The sequence below is a fragment of the Berghia stephanieae genome, chromosome 1 (assembly GCF_034508935.2).
Source record: "Berghia stephanieae isolate SIO BIC M18660-M18661 chromosome 1, UCSD_Bste_1.3, whole genome shotgun sequence".
NCBI classification, from domain to species: Eukaryota; Metazoa; Mollusca; class Gastropoda; order Nudibranchia; family Aeolidiidae; genus Berghia; species Berghia stephanieae.
The window spans coordinates 107,094,225-107,116,799 of NC_088360.1; the positions used below are offsets into that span (position 1 = coordinate 107,094,225).

General features: G+C 35.3%; 1 protein-coding gene across 4 annotated transcripts in view; it reads left to right on the forward strand.

The window, feature by feature from the left end:
• LOC144962679 (SCY1-like protein 2) overlaps positions 1 to 22,575 on the forward strand; it is a 296,146-nt gene that overhangs the window by 230,603 nt on the left and 42,968 nt on the right. For all 4 annotated transcript variants that reach the window (XM_078895814.1, XM_078895815.1, XM_078895813.1 and 1 more), the window contains 3 exons: positions 7,496 to 7,595; positions 9,148 to 9,192; positions 14,984 to 15,124. In XM_078895814.1, coding sequence (XP_078751940.1) covers positions 7,496 to 7,595; positions 9,148 to 9,192; positions 14,984 to 15,124 — 286 coding nt within the window. The remainder of the gene's footprint in view (positions 1 to 7,495; positions 7,596 to 9,147; positions 9,193 to 14,983; positions 15,125 to 22,575) is intronic.

Consider the following 22,575-nt stretch of genomic DNA (forward strand, 5'->3'; position numbering starts at 1 on the left):
TGTTCGCGTCGGAAACAAGTGACAAATTAAGAGGCAAATAGGATTCAATAGTCTGATGTCACGTCCGGCCAGCAACCAGCAGCTTGGTTCTAAACAAAGAAAATCGGTACATTTTAAAATTTCTTCTCGCGAGAAATTTTTAAAAAGGGTGGTGTTGGAGATAATGGCGTACACCATTGTTCCGATAGTTTAGAACCAGTTACTATGCGTCATTACGAGGGAAGTGACATCACGACTGTTGTCTCTGTCGACAGTTTAAAAAAAAAAAATTCCTACAAGTCGTCATGTCTCGTTCTACATGTTATGCGTTGCCGTTGGTCATGGGTCCTTTGTATAACGCTTTGAGCACTATAAGTCAATTTTTGGGCTATAAATGAAATAGCACAAGTTTAAATGAGTAACCACTACACAGTTATATTGGCCCCGAATACCGCGATCAATTGTATTTTAGATTTTAAATTAATTCCTTCAGAGCCATTAGGCCCATTGAGCCAGAGTTTATCCCGGTTTCTATAGCGTTAAAGTTGACAATAACAATTCCTTGTTACCCTTTGGATAGGATGAAAGTCGATCGCAAAGTAACACTATCCGCCAGATCCAACAGATCCAGCTTCCCACTCACTGCTGGGTAGACAGGAGGGGGGGGGGGGGGTCAGAAAAAATAAATCTCGACTGCACACGGGATCGATCACGACCCCCTTGCGTGTGAAGCGACTGCTCTACCAACTGAGCTAAAGGGACCACCCTCCCTCACCCCCCCCCCCCGATCAATTATACTTAGTTATTTAATGATTGCATTATCTTCGTAATCGGCCTATTCTTACAACAAATTATACACGCGTAATCCGATCCGGTCAAAAGATTCGTGAGCAAAGGCCTATCATTCATTGCTACTCACGTTTGAACCCTGGCAAAGTAATGGCAAAGGCTCGAGTGAAGCTGTTGCCCATTTCATGGCGAAAGTGAAATTCTTTGAAACCGTTTCATTGTGGTATCGTTGGTTCATTGGCACGGTGTATTGGCTTGTCATCAACGATAAGCTATGTGCTGCTATGTGGTCTAGTGGTATGACATATTCGCTTTCGGATCGGAAGGTCCTGGGTTCGAGCCTCGCTCGCTCGGCGCATAGTTGAGTCCTTGGAAATGGCTCTTTATTCACATTCTCTCACCGTACTAATGTGTAAAATGAGTACCTTGCCGTAAAAGGTTTCTGTCTCTGTCCGGAAAAAAAATTGCAATATTGCCTTACAGGCGTCATGTCTCGTTCTACATGTTAAGTGTTGCTGTTGGCTAGGGACCCATTGTAAAGCGCTTTGAGCATTTTAAGTGGATATTGTTCTATATAAAATCTCAAGTTTTATAAAAGTTCCAGTTTAAATGAAGCTGTTACCAATTTAATGGCGAAAGTGAAATTCATTGAAACCATATTATCATTGTGGTATCGTTGGTTCATTGGTCCGGTGGCTTGGCTTCTCATCAACGTTAAGCTGTGTTTTATTTTTTTTAAAAACCCCAAAACATGAGCTTTTATATAGTGCAATATCCACTAAATGGGCTCAAAGCGCTTTACAAGGGGTCGCCGACCAACAGCAACACGTAGTTATGCTGTGTTGTAGTTAGTAAGATTCGACATTGAAAAAATAATCAAAATTCAGTTATCGTTTAAACGTAGTTAAATTTACTTTTCATCCACAAAAAATAACGATAAGTATCGAATTGTAACCATCAGTTTAATAGACGAAGACAGGTGCTGCGGACGTTTCGAGTTTCCCCTTTATCAACAAAACACGATGAATGAAACACTTAGGACGAATGAAAACACGATGAATGAAATACTTAGGACGAATATCATTCGTCCTCAAGTGCTTCATTCATCGCGTTTTGTTAATAAAGGAGAAACCCGAAACGTCCACAGCATCTGTCTTCGTCTAATAAATTGATGCTTACAATTCAATACGTATCGTTATTCTTTTTTACCACGTTTCAAAAACACTGTATATTGATTATTTTTTAAATGTCGAATCTTACTAACTACTACCACGCCTCCTTCCATAACCTCATATATAGTTATAAGTTGAGGTTACTATACATTCGAACGGCATGAAAAAAGAGTTAATGCACTCTGTACTTGTTCAAAGGTGAATATATTATTATTACTTATTATCCTATCAAAAGGGTACCTCGTACATCTATCGATCCTGTTTGCTATGATACAATATGTAACAAAAAATTCGTGATCTGCGACTTAAATACAAAGTCCGAAATATTTTGAGGACTATCTACAGCAGTGGATTTTGGGATTTTTTTTTTTGGAATAATTGACACATTTAGGTTTAAATAACTCCAAAGTTATGTAAGATTTCATCAAACGATTTTTAACATAGGTGCAAAATTTATTAAAGTTTTCATTGATACAAGTTTTAACAGTGTTTGCCCTTTCGTAGCTGAGCTATCACGTCATCAGTAGAAAAAGGCTAATTTTGGCATAAATCGTAATTTATTTTGGCGTTGTCCCAGTTGAATTTGAAAGTTTATTTAATTTAATTTTTTTTATAGTTAGGAATCGTGGATAGCTCATACGGTAGAGTTACCCTCTCCTCGGCCAGGCGGAGTTGTCGTACCAGAAAGGTCGCGGGTTCAAACCCCCATCACCTCCGCAAAAATTTGTATTCTCTATTGTCTTCTGGCACTTTCCCACTCACTTCATCTCTTGTTTTTAATTTAACATGCCAATCTAAGGAGGTCACAAATATACAATATTGGCCAAAATCTGTATCATATAACTCCATATTATGTACAATTTCCTATAAAGTCATCTTTAAAGTCAGTAATATATGAGAAAAGTTAATATAATTTTAAGTTAAGTCGATATTAGAAGTAGATTTTAATTTTAGTTTATTTTAAAGGGTCAACAAAACAAAAAAAAAAGGATTTGACATTTTTGCGTTATAGAAAGAATGAAGTTGACGTCACTCGGGTCTTTTTTATTGTTTTATTGCCATCCGCATTAATAATAATTTGTAAAGTCAGATTATGAAGCGTAAATTTCACTCAAATTCAGGTTTTTTAAAAAGTAGATAGTATTTAAGTGTTTTTGAACATGACTTTTATTCAACGATGACGAAATAGGAATCGATTGAGGGGTAGAATAAATGATTTCTTACACCCTTGCGTTTTGGAATTCGAACTTCGATCCCAACGCACACTCGCAAGCTCGTGCATTGGTTGGGAACACGTCCGGTATTCCAAAAAGCAAGAGTGTAAGAATCGTATATTATAACATTCCCGAAGTACAATTTCCTATCGAATCATATTCGAGTCACTTGACTTACTTGATTCATTGCCGATCGCCTCCTAATCTTCGGACTGGGACGCTTTGGCAGCTTCTCTGATTTGTTGAGTGAATTCTTTTCGCTGATGACGATCTGCTGCGATGAATCACGGGTGTTCTAAAATCCTTTTCTCATCTCATTTCATGTGTGTCATCGAGGCGCTTGGTGTCTTTATTTATCTTAGTGTATATTATGCTTGTTGTTGGGCTGCCTTTGTGACTGTTATGTACACTTGGTATAAAGTCACTAAAGTTATAGTCACTAATTATTATGAAAAATGAGAAAAGTAAATATAAGAGGACACAATCTGAGAACACGACCTTTGTCTTTCTTATGAGGGATATCAAAGCACAAGCTTTCCCTCTTATTGCTTGTTACAGGAAAAATAATATAGATAGTGTGCGCTTGGCTAAGAAGCTCACAACATTGCCATCCGGAAGTATACCGGACCAACACACAAAACTGTGTGTATCCATGAACGTTTATAGTCGGGTTAATACAGTTCAGTGAGCATTACTCATGAACGCGGATGGCAAAAAACAATAACAAAGACCTGAGTGACGTCATCTTCGAACTATCTATAATATGGAGTATGATGAGGATGGTGATGGTGTTGTTGGGGAATGGTGGAAGTTAAGGATTGTAACGGAAATGTTAGGATGTAGGAAGGTTGTTCTGATGATAATGATGATGATGATGATGATGTCGATGATGATGATGGTGACGATTGCTACGATGTTACTCGTGTGCATGTGTGAGTGATTATTTGTCAAGATGTTTTATGTTATGTATGTTCTCTTTAATATTGTATTGTTATAAATGTGTAACCAAATACAAATTGCCACTATTTTGAGAAGAATAAAGACATTTTATCATTATAATTTTCAAGTAAGACGGAATAAGAAGTAGATCATTGTTTAATTCAAATTGTCAACAAAACAACAACAAATCACGTGATTGCGTATTATTCTCCTTTGTTTTTATTTTTTAAGTGACGTAAAAAGTTATGGTGACCCATATCAAAACAAGTTCAGTTCTGTGCGGAGCATGGAAAATAATTTTAAAAGGTGAAGGTCAGAAGTCATTAATTCAATACAACTTCCGTTTGTTGTAGTGACCGGACACTCATTTTAAAAGATGAAGGTCAGAAGTCATTAATTCATTACAACTTCCGTTTGTTGTAGTGTCCTAACAATCACTTTAAAAAGGTGAAGGTCAGAAGTCATTAATTTCTCGATAAACAACAACTGCTTACCTTGACCTTCTATTTAATTTGTTTGAGACAACAATGCGATTACGTCACAAGCGGCCATTATTGCATTTTTAGCTTGACTCATTTATTCCTATTCGAGACTACAGAAGATGTGTTATAATATTGATTAACTACTTTGTGTCGTAGAAGCAGGCTGATTTCTCCAGACGATTTTATTCTTTTGAATTGTTCTCTCTGCTGTCTAGACACTGATTGGTTAATATCGACGTGTACTTATTTGAAGGTCGGGTAGGCGAACGCAATTAAGGCCTTGATTAAAACACCGTCGTAATGGACACAATTTTGTGTTGGTTTGAGAATATTTCCATTACGCGGCGATGCGGTCTTGTGGTATAACATTCGCTTTAGGATCGGAAGGTCCTGAGTTCGAGCCTCGCAATGCGTATAGTTGAGTCCTTGGATAAGACTGTTTACTCACATTCTCTCCACGTACTCCACGTAAAATGAGTACATGGTCGTTAACAGCGTTGTCTCCGTCGGAAAAAATTGTGATAACGCCTAACAGGCGTCATGTCTCGTTCTGCATGTACATGTCACTGTTGGTCGGGGACCTTTTGTAAAGCTATTTGAGCACGTTTAGTGGATATTGCGCTATATAAAAGTTCGTTTTACATTACAGAAAATGAACCCTTACCAATTACGTTTATCAGAACTGCAAATAAGTACATATTGGGAAAAACGTTTAATGTTTCTGAAGAAATACGTCATAAATTTGTAATATTTTTTACTGAACAATAAAATCTGCTCATTATCTTTGTATGGAAATTGGTCTTAACACAAAATTCGGTTCCTCAAAAAAAAAAAAAAAGAAAAAAAAGGAAGAAGAAAATGAAAAACAGAAAGATAGAAAGAGAGAGAAAGAGAGAGAGAGAGAGAGAGAGAGAGAGAGAGAGAGGGGGGGGGAAGAGAGAGAGAGAGAGAGAGAGAAAAGAGTTTAGAGAGAAAGAGAGAGAGAGAGATAAATAGATAGATAGATAGAGATAGATAGATAGAGAGAGAGAGAGAGAGAGAGAGAGAGAGAGAGAGAGAGAGAGAGATAAAATATAATCAGTGTGATGTAATTTTTGATTGGCCAATTATCCAGAGAAGCATTGGGTTTGTAAACAAAGTGCCATGCATTAATGATTAATGGTCCAAAAATCACCGTGTTTTTCAGACGAACCGTCATAAACACATTAAACTATGTAAAAGAGGGGCGGGGGAAAGGGTGTTGGGAATGGTGAAAGTGGTTGAGATGAAAATGGAAAATAAAATCAAAATGAAATGAAAATGAAGGTGGTGATAAGTTCTATCAAGGTTATGTTGATTGTAATGATGATGATGATGATGATGATGATGATGATGATGATGATGATGATGATGATGAATCTGATGATGATGATGATGATGATGATGATGATGATGATGAATCTGATGATGAATCTGATGATGATGATTATGATGATGATGATGATGATAATGATAATGATGATGATGGCGATGATGATGATGACTATGATTATGATGATGTTGATAATGATGATGATGATGATGATGATGATGATGATGATAATAATGATGATGATGATGTGGAGGAGGAGGAGGAAGAGGAAGAGAACGAGGAGGAGGAGGAAAAGAGGGAGAAGGAGAGTTATGGTTACTTTGAATTTAATCGAGAGCGTCAACTTATTTGACGTATAGATAGTATGCAGATGACGTCACTCGGGCCTTTGTTATTGTTTTTGCCATCCGCGTTTGTGAGTTGTTCTCACTAAACTGTATTAACCAGACTATCAAAGTTCATGGTTACACAGAGTTTGTGTGTTGGTCCGTTATACTTCCGGATGGCAATGTTGTGAACTCCTTGGCCAAGCGCATTCTATCTATAGATAGTTCGAAGATGACGTCACTCAGGTCTTTGTTATTGTTTTTTGCCATCCGCGTTTATTTGTAATGCTCACTAAACTGTATTAACCCGACTATAAACGTTCATGGACACATACAGTTTTGTGTGTTGGTCCGTTATACTTCCGGATGGCAATGTTATGAGCTTCTTAGCCAAGCGCATACTATCTATAGACACCTAGATAACCACGCCTGTCGGACAGTCGTAATAATGTAAACAAGGGCAATGATTGGTAGACACAGCAAACTACACAGGTTTTACTATTGGTGATATGTGTTTTAGTACAATACCCGCTGTTCTTCTGCTTGATAAATAGAACCAACACAGTCAACCTTTGTGTAAACTTAAACTTTTATAATATGAACAAGAAAACTAGTCACCCATTTGGCGGTATTAAAACAATAACAACTGTCAGAGAGAGGTGGATTGAATTCACGCTTTTGATTATAAATAACCACTTTGTTTGTCCGAGCGCATGTGAAGGTGTGGTGCAAAGCATGGACGACATTTTTTGGTCAGTATCAGGCCATAACTTTAGGAAGGCTACGCTGATACTGACCAAAAAAATGACGTCAAATTTCCAGTCTTTTGCCACAAAAGAAAACAAACCGTGAGTTGAATTCAATAGTTCAACCAATGAGATGACTTGTTTCCATGAGCTCTACTAACGACAACTCACTAGGCCGTGCAAAAACCAAATAATGACGTCAAACTGCCAGTCCTTTTGGATTTCAGTATCAGGCTATAGATAGTTTGCGCTTGGCTAAGAAGCTCATAACATTGCCATCCGGAAGTATAACGGTCCAACACACAAAACTATGTGTAACCATGAACTTTTATAGTCTGGTTAATACAGTTTAGTGAGAACAACTCACAAACGCGGATGGCAAAAAACAATAACAAAGACATGAGTGACGTCATCTTCGAACTATCTATATATACCTTTTAAAACGCTGTATTTTTACTAATGTATTGATTCAATATTTTTAATTTTCTCTTCCTCAGTGATAGCCTGGCATTTGCCACAGAGCCCGTGTACGCAAGCTTGGCGAACGTACTCGGGAACCACGAAAGACTGCCTGCTAACATCCCTATCGATATTAAGGTGAGGCTCAATAGATAGTATGCAGATGACGTCACTCAGGCCTTTGTTATTGTTTTTGCCATCCGCGTTTGTGAGTTGTTCTCACTAAACTGTATTAACCAGACTATAAAAGTTCATGGTTACACAGAGTTTGTGTGTTGGTCCGTTATACTTCCGGATGGCAATGTTGTGAACTCCTTGGCCAAGCGCATTCTATCTATAGCCCAGTTGGTAGAGCACTTGCTTCACAAGCAAAGGGACCGAGATCGATCCCGGCTGTGATTACATTTTCTTCCAACTCCCCCCCCCCCCAACCTCCGCAAGATCCAGCAGTGATAGATAGATAGAGAGAGAGATAGATAGATAGATAGATAGATAGATAGATAGATAGATAGATATATAGATAGATTAATTTAAATAAATTGTTAGATTGATAGATAAGGTGAGAGATCGACAGAGAGAGAGATAGAGAGAGAGAGAGAGAGAGAGAGAGAGAGGGGGGGAGAGAGAGGGGGGATAGAGAGAGAGAGAGAGAGAGAGAGAGAGAGAGAGAGAGAGAGAGAGAGAGGATGAAATAACAGTCAGTGATTGGGTACCTGGGTCAGATAGATCTGGATAATATACTCCTTTTGATGACAAACAAAAAACAAAAACAAGAATACCATACATAAAAATCGTGTTCCTCCCAGAGGACTGCATCATGGATTTGGTTACACTCTTTATAAAGAGAGCCCAAAAATGAGATTGATATCATTCTAATTTATTGTTAAATTGTTAAATTGTTAGATTGTTAAATTGAGCTTTTATATAGAGCAATATCCACTAAACGAGCTCAGAGAGCTTTACAAGGGGTCCCTGACTAACAGCGATACTTAACATGTAGGACGGGACAAGACACCTGTCAGGCGATATTATATATTTTTTTCGGACAGAGACAACGCTATTAACGGCCAGGTACTCATTTTACACCTGAGTACGGTGAGAGAATGTTAGTAAAGAGTCGTTTCCAATGACTCAACTATTTGAGGCTCGAACTCAGGACCTTCCGATCTGAAAGCGAGTATCATACCACAAGACCACATAGCCACACCAATACCAAACAATCGTGTTCCTCCAGAGGACTGCGGCTATATGGTTTAGTGGATGACACTCGCTTTCGGATCGGAAGGTCCTGGGTTCGAGCCTCTCGCTCGGCACATAGTTGAGTCCTTGGAAAAGGCTCTTTACTCACATTCTCTCACCGTACTCAGGTGTAAAATGAGTACCTGGCCGTTAACAGGGTTGTCTTTGTCCGAAAAATTGTAATATCGCATAACAGGCGTAATGTCCCACCCTACATGTTAAATGTTGCTGTTGACCAGGGATCCCTTGTAAAGAGCTTTGAGCACATTTAGTGGACATTGCGCTATATAAATCTCATTTTAATTTTTTAAAAACTCAAAATCTCATAGAACTGCATCATGGATTTGGTTATATTCTTTTATAAAGAGAATCCAAAATAAGTTTGATGCCATTCTAATTAAGGAAAAAAAAATTAATTAATTTTAAACCAACTATTTTTCCAATTCTCTAGGACCATTCATTCATCGAACTGGAGATCAAGCACGGAATTGTGCAGGTCAGTTTGGTTACTTCCTTTTTTTTTTTTTTTTTTTTTACAAATTTTTGATAACAATAATAGTCAAAAGGAATAGAAGCTTGGATTTAATTAACGAAGACAGATTCAGATGGATGACGTGGGTGTTATACAGGTTCACCTTTGTCAACAAAACTTCATGAATGAGAAACTAAATTAAGACGAATGGGAGATGAGAGGAGTATAATAATGATACTGATAATAATGACAATAATGATAATAATAATAATATTAATAATAATAATAATAATAATAATAATAATAATAATAATAATAATAATAATAATAATAATAATAATAATAATATTAATAATAATGATTATGATGAAGATAATGATGATAATAATAATAATAATAATAATAATAATAATGATAATAATGATAATAATAATGATAATAATAATATAATAATAATAATAATAATAATAAATAATAATAATAATAATATAATAATAATAATAATAATAATAATAATAATAATAATAATAATAATAATAATAATAATAATAATAATAATAATAATAATAATAATAATAATAATAATAATAATATAATAATATATTATTATTATTATTATTATTATTATTATTATTATTATTATTATTTATTATTATTATTATTATTATTATATTATAAAATACTAGCATATTTTCACTTTGCACCTAAAACATCAGATCAACGAAGTTAAAGGTCAACTGTCATATTTTTAATGACGTAGATCACAGAAATATATATATCCTCTTTAACATAGTTTTTGATCTCTCGTAATTCTTCAAAATGATTGACCATGTTGTGCTGATCAAAGGTGTGTCTGCATATCTTAACGTGCCCAAAAGGTCCTTACATGGGGTCCCTGACCAACAGCAACATTTAATAAGTAGGACGGGACAGGACGCCTGTTAGACGATATTACATTTTTTTCTGACTGAAACAACGCTGTTAACGGCCAGGTATTCATTTTACACCCGAGTACGATGTGACAATGTGAGTAAAGATCTTTTTACAAGGACTCAACTATGAACTGAGCGAGGCTGGATCCCAGGACCTTTCCATCGGAAAGCGTGTGGCATACCACAAGACCACATAGCCGCACATTAAACATGATTCTTCTGAAGGTAAACAAAGAAAACTCTCTGAATGGTTCCATTTCCTAATTCATGTCAATACACTGAGATATGTAGTCTAGTGCACAACAGAAGGTCCTGGGTTCGAGCCTCACTCGGCGCATAGCTATTGAGCCCTTGTAAAAAGTCTCTTTACTCACTTTCTCTCACCGCACTGAGGTGTAAAATGAGTACCTGGCCGTTACCAGCGTTGTCTCTGTAATATCGCCTAACAGGCGTCATGTCCCGTCCTACATGTTAAGCGTTGCTGTTGGAGAGGGACCCCCTGTAAAGCGCTTTGAGCTCGTTTAGTGGATATTGAACTATATGAAAGCTCTAGAAAAAAACCCCAACATATTATAAACTGTATTAATTTTTGTCTCCATAAGAAAATTATGATTTTTTTGATGATGTGTTTTATAGAATTAAAGCAAGATATATCATTAGTAATTTTCTTTTGACAGGTTGCGTGAATACTAATTTACATAACGTTTGATGGATTAAACCCGTGTTCCTTCGTGACATGCCAAACTGACAGCAAATCACGTTGTCGCGCGGAAACGCGTGAATTTATCATTAATTAGTAGTATCAGCAATAATACATTGAGCACGACTGTTTAGACATTGTGGAAATATAGAGCTCAGTATAATAATAAGATTAACTGAATTTGAAAAAGTCCTGAGTCACATCGTAATAGAACATGAGGGATGATAGGATTGTTGTTGTTATACGAGTATAATAATAATAATAATAATTAATAATAATAATAATAATAATAATATAATAATAATAATAATAATAATAATAAATAATAATAATAATAATAATAATAATAATAATAATAATAATAATAATAATAATAATAATAATAATAATAATAATAATAATATAATAATAATAATAATAATAATAATAATAATAATTATAATAATAATATAATAATAATAATATAATAATATCATGATAATAATAATAATAATAATAATAATAATATAATAATAATAATAATAAATAATAATGATAATATATAATAATAATAATAATAATAATAATAATAATAATAATAATAATAATATATAAAATAATAATAATAATAATAATAATAATAATAATAATAATAATAATAGCATATTAATAATAGTCATGAAAAATAATAATAATAATAATAATAATAATAATAATAATAATAATAATAATAATAATAATATAATAATAATAATAATAATAATAATAATAATAATAATAATAATAATAATAATAATATTAATAATAATAATAATAATAATAATATAATAATAATAATAATAAATAATAATAATAATAAATAATAATAATATATAATAATAATAATAATGGGGGCGAAGTGGCCGAGTGGTTAAGACATTGCACTGTGATCCGGATGACCCGGGATCGAGCTCCGCTCCAGGCACTTTCGTTTTTTTCCTTGAGCAAGATTATTAACCCCCAATTTGCTCACTTGTACAACATGATGATGATGATGATGATGATGATGATGATGATGATGATGATGATGATAAAATACTAACATATTTTCACTATGCATCTGAAACAACAAATCAAATCAAGGAAGTTAAAGGTTAGCTGTGAGGTAACAATCTCAAGCTATCTTTTGGATTCCATAGAATCACCATAGAACATTTAGAGTTTCCAAACACTCAGGGTATTGTTCTATGTAAACAAGACAAGTGGTATTGTTCTATGTACACAAGACAAGTATTTACCTATTATAATTTAAGTTAACAAATTAATAATTTAAAAAATGCGATTTTTTAAATGATTAAAATGGGATTTAGTACGTTTTGAAAGTCACCTACTTATATGAAACGTGTTGCTAATTAGATTCAACAGTATGATGTCACGTCGCCCAGCAACGGCGAGCAGCGTGGTTTTAAACAACGAAAATTGGTACTTTTTATTCTTCATGCTGGCTAGAACTTTCCATATGTCATGTAATCAGAATGTATAAAAGTCAAAACATGATCATATTTATAATGTTTTTCTCCTCTGGATACACATTTATGCTCGTCGGAGAAATATTTCATAAGGGCGTCCGCCATTGTTCCGATAGTCTAGAGCCAGTTACTAAGTTACTATGCGTCATTACGAGGGAAGTGACGTCATGACTGTTGAAGTCAATTGTATGTAACAAAGAAAGGGTTATTCAACATCATCATTCATCATCATCTTATTATTATGAATGATTTCATTATCAACACCAAAATTGGATTCTTTAAGCGAATTGGAGTACTGTCTTTTTTGTTTTAAAAACAATTTGTACTCTAAATCTTACTTTTCTATTATGTACCGCATTTATTTTGTATGTGAGAACAATAAGCTCAAAAATGTGTAATGTTGTGGTGTAATGAATGGGCTCACTCGACTCAGATATTGATGAATACCTGGTGATAGGATGTGACGGATTTTCTAAGAGTTTTTGTAGACAACGTACGCCAACAGGAGTGTGATAATATAATATATGAAATAAAAGAGCGTTCCATATGGCTTGCTGGGGGAAGAAATAAATCGTTGTGAAAGGCATATAAATCGATATAACTCTAATTTAGCCATGCAATACATTTAAACAACATTGGTTCAATCAAGTCTAAATACAAAAGGAAAAGCATTGATTTATATGCAATACACTAAGCTGTCGAATGGGCACGATCTATATTAACTTTACATGTGGTCGAGGTAATTGGTCACATTGCAAAATGTGCTCAAAGTGACCCACTTAGTGAAAAGTGTTCACAGCTTTTTAAACATCTTACATTACGATTGGTCATTTGATTCAGCTTGACACGTTGGTACGTTTATAATTGTTTTGTAAAGAAAGCAGCGTGTTTACATTTATTAAGAAATGTCCAATTGTTGGACTGCAACAAATCATGTGATTGATGACCTGGTTGGACGGAAACATGAATATAGATCGCTCCCATTGAATACAATGTTAAATCAATGTTAAGCAGACGAGTGGAGGGAACAAAAGTTTGTCGACAAATCAATTAATTCAACTACACATTGGGCAGATACAATATAATGTCATCAACCAAGACCTTAACTCACTCAACCCTAACACCGACTATATCCGCAGTTTACCGGGTCACTTTTATCCCATGCCTATTTTATTACATAATTTATATGAGACAAATTACAAGCGTAGTATCAAAGTTGTTTTTTTTTTACATGTTAATGGTTGTTCAATAAAACTATTTATGTATATGCTCATTTTAATACATTTTTTTTCTCCATTTTTGAAATGTACCAAAAGTCTCTAGGATTGAGTGAGTTATTAATCATAATTTTGTTGAAAGCTTTTTCTTCTGATTGGACATATAAGATTAAATGAGTTCATCCATATTGAGTTGAAATATAAATTAATTAAAATCCATTAGGAAATGTTTTACAAACTTGAAATTAAGCCGCTTAAACCTAAACGAATACATTAAACATGTTCCATTTGCATATAAAATCCAACATGCCAATTCATCTTCTCTGTTTTACAGAATAATGCTATTTTAAGTTAATCAAATACTTTATACATGATACGCTCCAGTAATAAAGTAAATGATAAAGTAAATAACAAAGAAAGTATTGGACTGGAACCCTCAGGGCAGGAGATCAAGGGGAAGGCCACGAGGAACATGGAGAAGAATTAAAGAAGCTGATATGCAGAGAAGTGGTAAGACATGGAATGAGATAAATAAGTTAGTTCGGGATAGAGAAGAATGGAAACTGTTTGTCTGTGGCCTATACCCTGACCCATTGTGAAAAAGGCAATGATGATGATGATTTTGCCCTAGCAGATCTTATAAATAATCATTTGAGTTAGACAGTGATAGAATTACCCTTTATTTAGATAAGATTTTCAAGTTACTCGTATATCAATCTATGAAAAATAGTTTTATAATTTTTTAGATGTGCCAGTAATTCTGTGTTTGTTGACATAAAAATAAGCATTGGATGTATGGAACAATGGGGATGATCTATAATATTACCTTTCCATGTGCTCGAGGTCATTGGTCACAATACAAAATGTGCTCAAAATGACCTATATAGTGATAAGTGTTCACAGTTTCTGAAATCTCTAACATCACGATTGGTAATTTATTTTGTTCAGCTTGACAATATGGGTATGTTTACAACTTTCATAAACAAAGCAGCGTGTTTACATTTATTAAGAAATATCAATCGTTGGACAGCAACAAATCATTTGATCGATGTCTTGATTGGGCGAAAACATGAATATAGATCACTCTCATTCTGTGTTCGTTGACATAAAAATTAACATTGGATGTATGGAACAATGGGGATGATCTATAATATTACCTTTCCATGTGCTCGAGGTCATTGGTCACATTACAAAATGTGCTCAACATGACCTACATAGTGAAAAGTGTTCACAGTTTCGGAAATCTCTAACATCACGATTTATTTTTCAGCTCGACACATGGATATGTATACAACTTTAATAAACAAAGCAGCGTGTTTACATTTATTAGGAAATATAAAATCGTTGGACAGCAACAAATCATGTGATTGATGACTTGGTTGAACGAAAACATGAAAAAAGATCGGTACCATTATGACTCTCAACCCTATTATTATAAAGAGTACACACATTCATCTATTTTTGCCTTTCATTGCACAGATCACCGAGGCTTTGTCCTATCTCCACAACCAAGAGAGACTCATTCACTGTAATGTGTGTCCCCAGTGTGTAGTACTCACCAGGAGAGGGGGCTGGAAAATCATGGGGTTTGGATTTGCTGAACGGATCAAAGACGGAAAGGTAAGACTCCAGAAGGGGCAGCGTGGTTCAGTGGTACGGTCTTTGCTTCCTACCCGAAAGGTACCGAGTTCAATCGTTCCTTCGTAAAGTTATGGCCTGATACTGACCAAAAAAATGACGTCAAAATGCCAGTCTTTTGCCACAAAAGAAAAAAAATCGTGAGTTTCATTCAATAGTTCATCCAATGAAATAGCTTGTTTCCATGAGCTCTACTAACGACAGCTCACTAGGCGATGCAAAAAAACAAATAATGACGTCAAACTGCCAGTCCTTTTGGATTTCAGTATCAGGCTATAGATAGAATGCGCTTGGCCAAGGAGTTCACAACATTGCCATCCGGAAGTATAACGGACCAACACACAAACTCTGTGTAGCCATGAACGTTTATAGCTGGTTAATACAGTTTAGTGAGAACAACTCACAAACGCGGATGGCAAAAACAATAACAAAGGCCTGAGTGACGTCATCTGCATACTATCTATAGATAGAACGAAGTTGACGTCACTCGGTCTTTCTTATTGTTGTTTGCCATCCGCGTTTATGAGTAATGCTCACTGAACAGTATTAACCTGACTATAAACGTTCATGGTTACACATAGTTTTGTGTGTTGGTCCTTTATACTTCCGGATGGCAATGTTATAAGCTTCTTAGCCAAGCGCATACTATATATAGATAGAACGAATTTGACGTCACTCAGGTCTTTGTTATTGTTTTTTTGCCATCCGCGTTTATGAGTAATTATCACTAAACTGTATGAACCAGACTATAAACGTTCAAGGTTACACACAGTTTTGTGTGTTAATCCATTATACTTCTGGATGGCAATATTGTGCGCTTCTTAATCAAGCGCATACTATCTGCCTTGAACGTTTATAGATAGTATGCAGATGACGTCACTCAGGCCTTTGTTTTTGTTTTTGCCATCCGTGTTTGTAAGTTGTTCTCACTAAACTGTATCAACCAGACTATAAAAGTTAATGGTTACACAGAGTTTGTGTGTTGGTCCGTTATACTTCCGGATGGCAATGTTGTGAACACCTTGGCCAAACGCATTCTATCAAAAGTCTGGTCAATACAGTTTAGTGAGAATTAATCACAAACATGGATGGCAAAAACAAAAACAAAGACTCGAGTGACACAAACTTTGTTCTATCTATAGATTGTTCGAAGATGATGTCACCCAGGTCATTGTTATTGTTTTTGGCCATCCGCGTTCATGAGTAATACTCACTGAACTGTATTATCCTGACTATAAACGATCATGGATACACACAGTTTTGTGTGTTGTTACGTTATACTTCCGGATGGCAATGTTGTGAACTCCTTGGCCAAGCGCATATTATCTATACAGTTTGGTGAGAATTACTCATAAAGGCTGATCGGAAAAAAAAACAATAACAAATGACAATGACCCGAGTGACGTCAACCGCGATCTATCTATAGATTTAAACCATTTTCAATGATATCGAAGACACGATGTTTCAATCAAAGTGACAAGTCTTTACAACAATAACAAGTCTTTACAACAATAACAAGTCTTTACAACAATAACGAGTCTTTACAACAATAACAAGTCTTTACAACAATAACAAGTCTTTACAACAATAACAAGTCTTTACAACAATAACAAGTCTTTACAACAATAACAAGTCTTTACAACAATAACAAGTCTTTACAACAATAACAAGTCTTTACACCAATAACAAGTCTTTACAACAATAACAAGTCTTTACAACAATAACAAGTCTTTACAACAATAACAAGTCTTTACAACAATAACAAGTCTTTACAACAATAACAAGTCTTTACAACAATAACAAGTCTTTACAACACTTTACAACAATAACAAGTCTTTACAACAATAACAAGTCTTTACAAATAACAAGTCTTTCAATTCGGGTCAAAACGAGACCAAAAACCTGTCCACTTTCGTGACATCAACTTGGTATAATTACTATTATGATACCGACAAACACCCGACACATGACAGTGACAAAGTCATTAGACAATATTATTATTATATTGCCATGAAGAGGATTAAGATAGATAGTACTTATTGGGCGGCTATTTGGTCTTGTGGTATGGCTCTCGCTTTCGGATCGGAACGTCCCGAGTTCGAGCCTCGCTCGCTCGGCGCATTGTTGGGTCCTTTGAAAAAGTCTCTTTACTCACATTCTCTCACAGTACTCAGGTGTAAAATGAGTACCTGGTCGTTAAACAGCGTTGTCTTTGTCCGAAAAAATTGTAATATTGCCTAACAGGCTTCATGTCTAGTCCTACGTGTTAAGGGTTGCTGTTGGCCACGGACCCGGTGTAAAACGCTTTGAGCGCTTTTAGAAAAACATGTAATATCGCCTAACAGACGATATGTCTTTATATGTTCTATATGTTATTGTTGCTGTTAGTCATGGACCCCTTGTAAAGCGCTTTGACCACGTTTAGTGGATAGTGTGCTATATACACACAAAAAAAAAGCTCTAGTCAAAATGCGAAGCTGAAATTTAATCTAGGACCCTGGATCTTCCGATCCAAAGGCGAGTGACATGCCATTAGTCCACATAGCCATACAGAATAAAAGTCAGTTGTCATTTTAATACTAAGCGATACTTATGGGACAGCGTGGCTCTGAGGTACGATCTTTGCTTGGTACCCGAAAAGTACCAAGTTCGATCACCTGCCGCACTGTTTGGCCTTGAGCAAGTCACCTCGCTCTAGCTCACTTTGCTACGCGCTGCACTGCGGCTGACGCCTGTGTCATTCCGGTCTTCCATCGGAATAGACCCAAAAAGACAAAATATTTCCCCTTGGGGATAAATAAAGAGAATTTTATTTAATTTATTATTATTTATCATTTATCCTGCTTACTATTTATTCCCCAATGATGGTTATAAAACTTTTCTCTATTTTAACATTCATTCGCCTTGAACCATCTTCACACTCCCTCCTATCATGATGAAAGTTTTCTAATGACGTCTGGACTTAAGATCGTTTTTGACATTGTGTCAGATCTTTTGTGCTGGATGATTACTGGTATCGATTCCATTGTAATGGAGAAGAAAGAGTCTTGACAGAATGGCAATCAGCTGTCTGGATACGATATTATCTAAAAAAAATAATCGAATACGCGAGGAACGCAACCTGCATTGGAAATACATATGAATTTGTTTGTTTAATTTCTTTTTCAGAAGAAGAATATAATGCTGATATTGCTATTCAATCTGTACAGAGATTAAGTTATGCGATAATAATTTGTGTTAGGTAAATATAAGAAAGCGAAATATTGGGGAGATTTCCGGAGATTTAACAAGGAGCGGTGTAAAGATCATAATCGCTGCAAACAGAACCCATATTCTTGAGCCAAAAACTTGCATTTTTCTATCTGAGTTTCGTGACTTTAACTCAATAAATAAATGATTTAATACACAAACTTAAGATAATAGTATACGACTTGATAGATTATAGATATAAGAGCAAATATGTGTTGCTCTTATTCTCTTTTTTTTTTACTGCTGAGCTCTCAACACGTTCACTCGGGAAAAATGATAGCTGAAAAGTCACTTCATGCCATCTTCCCCAACCCCAATAAAAAGTGGAAGAATATACATATCTATACATGAGTCAACACGCTGCTGTTAAATGATAAACAAACAAAAAAAAAAAAACATAATTTGAAACTTTTGACCAGCAAAGTTGTCCTGTAACTCTCTCTCCTTACCAGCCATTTTCAGGATTTTCCCCAAAACTTCACATCCAACAAGCACAAAAAATATTTTTTATCACCCTATCTGACATAAAAGCAGTAAACTTCTTGCCATACATAATTTCTCGAGCAAAACATGCTCTACAACATACTGTTCATTTTCTTTAAATTTTATGATGTACAAAATAAATTTGAATAAGAAAAATGTTGTATGTCGTGTCGTAACGAATGGAGAAGGTTAAACATTGATCGGGATCAATTTTTGTTTAAATTTATTATCAAGCCCATTACAAAATCCTTCCAACATGATGTAATTCTTGTTGTAAAAAATTATCGTTTGTAAATTAGTAAGAGATTTATATGTTGTTTTTTTGTGTTAGACATTTTGGGTTTTTTTTTTTTTTTTGGTGTAATTTTAGCCAAGTCTACATTGTCATTGAATGTCACAATTATTATTTTTTGGCACTTTTTGTATAAATCATCATATACTTTCTACCTCATAAAAATACAAGGGAATAGCAATATCAGCATTACATTCTGCTTCTTCTTCTTCTTCCTCTTCTTCTTCTTCTTCTTCTTTCCCCTCATGAACATGTCTTTATGGCTGAAGGTCAGCACTATGCAGGACCGCTGTGGTCTTCCCAAGCTCGTGCTGAGACCCGTCATATAGATTCGACTTTAGTGTAGTCATCTCAGACCAAATATGATCGCCCTTTGCGTATTGTACTTTGTTCAGTCCTGCAAAACATGTGTGTCATCCTGCTTCCCCTCTCCACGTTCACAATGAATGTCCGTTTCTCCAATCTTAAATGCTTTGAACATGCGGTGCGTGGCCTTCGTAAACTCATGGCCTGATATTGATCATCAAATGGCGTCAAAAGACAAGTCTTTGGTCACAAAAGAAAACAAATCTTGAGTTGTATTCAACAGTGTTCAACCAATGGGATCATTTGTTTCCTTGATAACTACTAAAGACAACTCACTAGGCGTCAAAATATTGGTCCTAGAAGGTTTTAGCGTAGCCATCGTTATGTTATATCCTGACACTGAAATCCAAAAGGACTGGCAGTTTGACGTCATTATTTAGTTTTTGCACCGCCTAGTGATTTGTCGTTAGAAGTGTTCATGGAAACAAGTGGTCCCATTGGTTGAACTATTGAATACAACTCACGATTTGTTTTCTTTTGTGGCCAAAGACTGGCATTTTGACGTCATTTTGGTCAGTGTAAGGCCATAACTTTACGAAGGCCACGGTTTTAGTGCCAGGCTATAAGTTAACGATGGCTACGGGTGGTTTCGGAGATGGCTATGTCCACAGCCAAGTCTGAAAATGGCAACTCGATCTTGTCTTTTGAGATGTCTTTGGGGTCATTTTTCATATATTCTGGGTGCTTCTTGTTCCACGAGACTTTGGCCTTGGACTGGATAAGGGATTTGATCTCACGAATTTCATACTTGTTTTCTACTTGGGCCTGGTTTGTTCCAAATTTAGACAGGGTGTCAACGATTTCATTTTCTACGATGCCACTATGACTCGGGATAATTAGGAATATATTCAAAAATGGATTTTTAACTACCGCCTACCTCCCTCTTAAAATAACCATAATTGTGGCAAAACTCTCAAACTCGAGACTTAGCGGAGGCCCAGGTTTCAAAGTTTTTGAAAAGATGAGAATCAATTTAATCGATCGATATTTGAAGGACGAGTTTTCTAGTCAAAATTTCAAATACGTGTTTTTTCCAAAGTACGACAGCATAAAGGTCAAACATAAAAATGTAATTTGATCTTTCTGTCTCAACAAGGACACTCTCATATCATTAGGGATATTAAAACAAACAGTCTATTAAAAGCAAATGACGGGGGAAAGTCTTTGATCTCCGCACTCCCACACACACACACACACGCGCGCGCGCGCGCGCACACACACTTACATATAATAATAATATTTGAACTGATTCAAGGCCATCCGCAGATTTTCACTTTTCTGTATAATCAGTTAACTGCCATACTCTTGAAAAACTTGTATTTAATAATTTGGTCAGGAAACTAGTCCTTCAAATATCGATCGATTAAACTGGCCCTTCTCTTGGCAAAAACTCTCAAACCTAGGACTTTGCGCAGAAGAACTCAAAAAGACGAATACCTTTATCTTCAAAACGGGACTCCAGATATAAAGGTATACGAGAAGCTGAATAATAATAATAATAATAATAATAATAATAATAATAATAATAATAATAATAATAATAATAATAATAATAATAATAATAATAATAATAATAATAATAATAATAATAATAATAATGAGAAGAAGAAGAAGAAGAAGAAGAAGAAGAAGAAGAAGAAGAAGAAGAAGAAGAAGAAGAAGAAGAAGAAGAAGAAGAAGAAGAAGAAGAAGAAGAAGAAGAAGAAGGAGAAGATCAATTATTATAAAGGCAAGTATTATTTGCTTTTATCCAGTATCGTATCTCTATATAGCACTATACCAAATTCTCTTGTTGGCCTAAGGTCTGATGTCTGAACTCCCATACAATGAAATGTAAATAATATTAAAAGTTTTCCCTATCATGTCAGGATGACTTGTCTGACTGTCATGGACATAGACAACCAATCGTAGCCACGATACAGACTAAACCGGAAGTTTGTTCTTAACTCATCAAATAAACCGTTTCCGTGTATCGGATTTTCAGATTTTTTATTACCTTTGCAAAGTGTTTAGGTAAAAAACAAAAAAACAAAACAAAACAAACTTGAGCTTTTACATTGGGAATAACCAATAAACGTGCTCAAATCGCTATACAAGATTTCCCTGACCAACAGCAACACGAAGCATGTAGAATGAGACATGTCTGTTGGGAGATATCACAATTTTTTTTTCAACATAGACAATGCTGTTAACGGTCATGTGCTCAGTTAAACACTTGAGTACGGTCACAGAATGTGAGTAAAGAGCCTTTTCCAGGGACTCAACTATGACGCCGAGCGGCGAGGCTCGAACCCAGGACCTTCCGATCCGAAAGAGAGTGTCAAACCACTAGACCACATAGCCGCATCAAAGGAGTTTTAAGGGATAAGAGTAATCCTTAAGACATTGAATAAGGACGTTGAATGTAATATGGTTGTAACATCTTTTAAGACCAAATTCAATATTTACCAGATACTTTAGAGCAAACTTGTTCTTACTTCTTGGAGTCAAACGTTTGTGAGTATTTTGACAAAACGAGGAACATTCACTTTATTGAATGATATTCAAAAGACTAGTTTTCTGTCCGAAGTTTTTATAAAACGTCTTTTTCTCTCTGAGTACGGCATATTTTAATCTATCCGTTCATCCGATTTTTCGTGTGTCTGCAACCTTCCCCCCCCCCTCTCTCTCTCTCTCTCTCTCTCTCTCTCTCTCTCTGCCTCTCTCACTCACTCTCTTCCCCGCCCTGTCTAAAAAACTGTGACACTATGTTAAATCATTTCCCCCACTTTAAATAAAAACAAACAAAAAAAGCTTGATAGAGAATCGAAAAAATAATAATAATAATAATAATAATAATATACTATTTCAAGCAACTCAACCCTCCATTAACATAGGGTAAACGGACATTAAAACACACACACTAACACACACACACACACAGACACACACACACACACACACACACTCCCCTTAAGTTTATTGACAGAGCTGTCCCCTGTGAGTTACGCTATTTTTGCATCACCCTGACAGCAAATCAAATTTCATTGAAATCTCATCACAA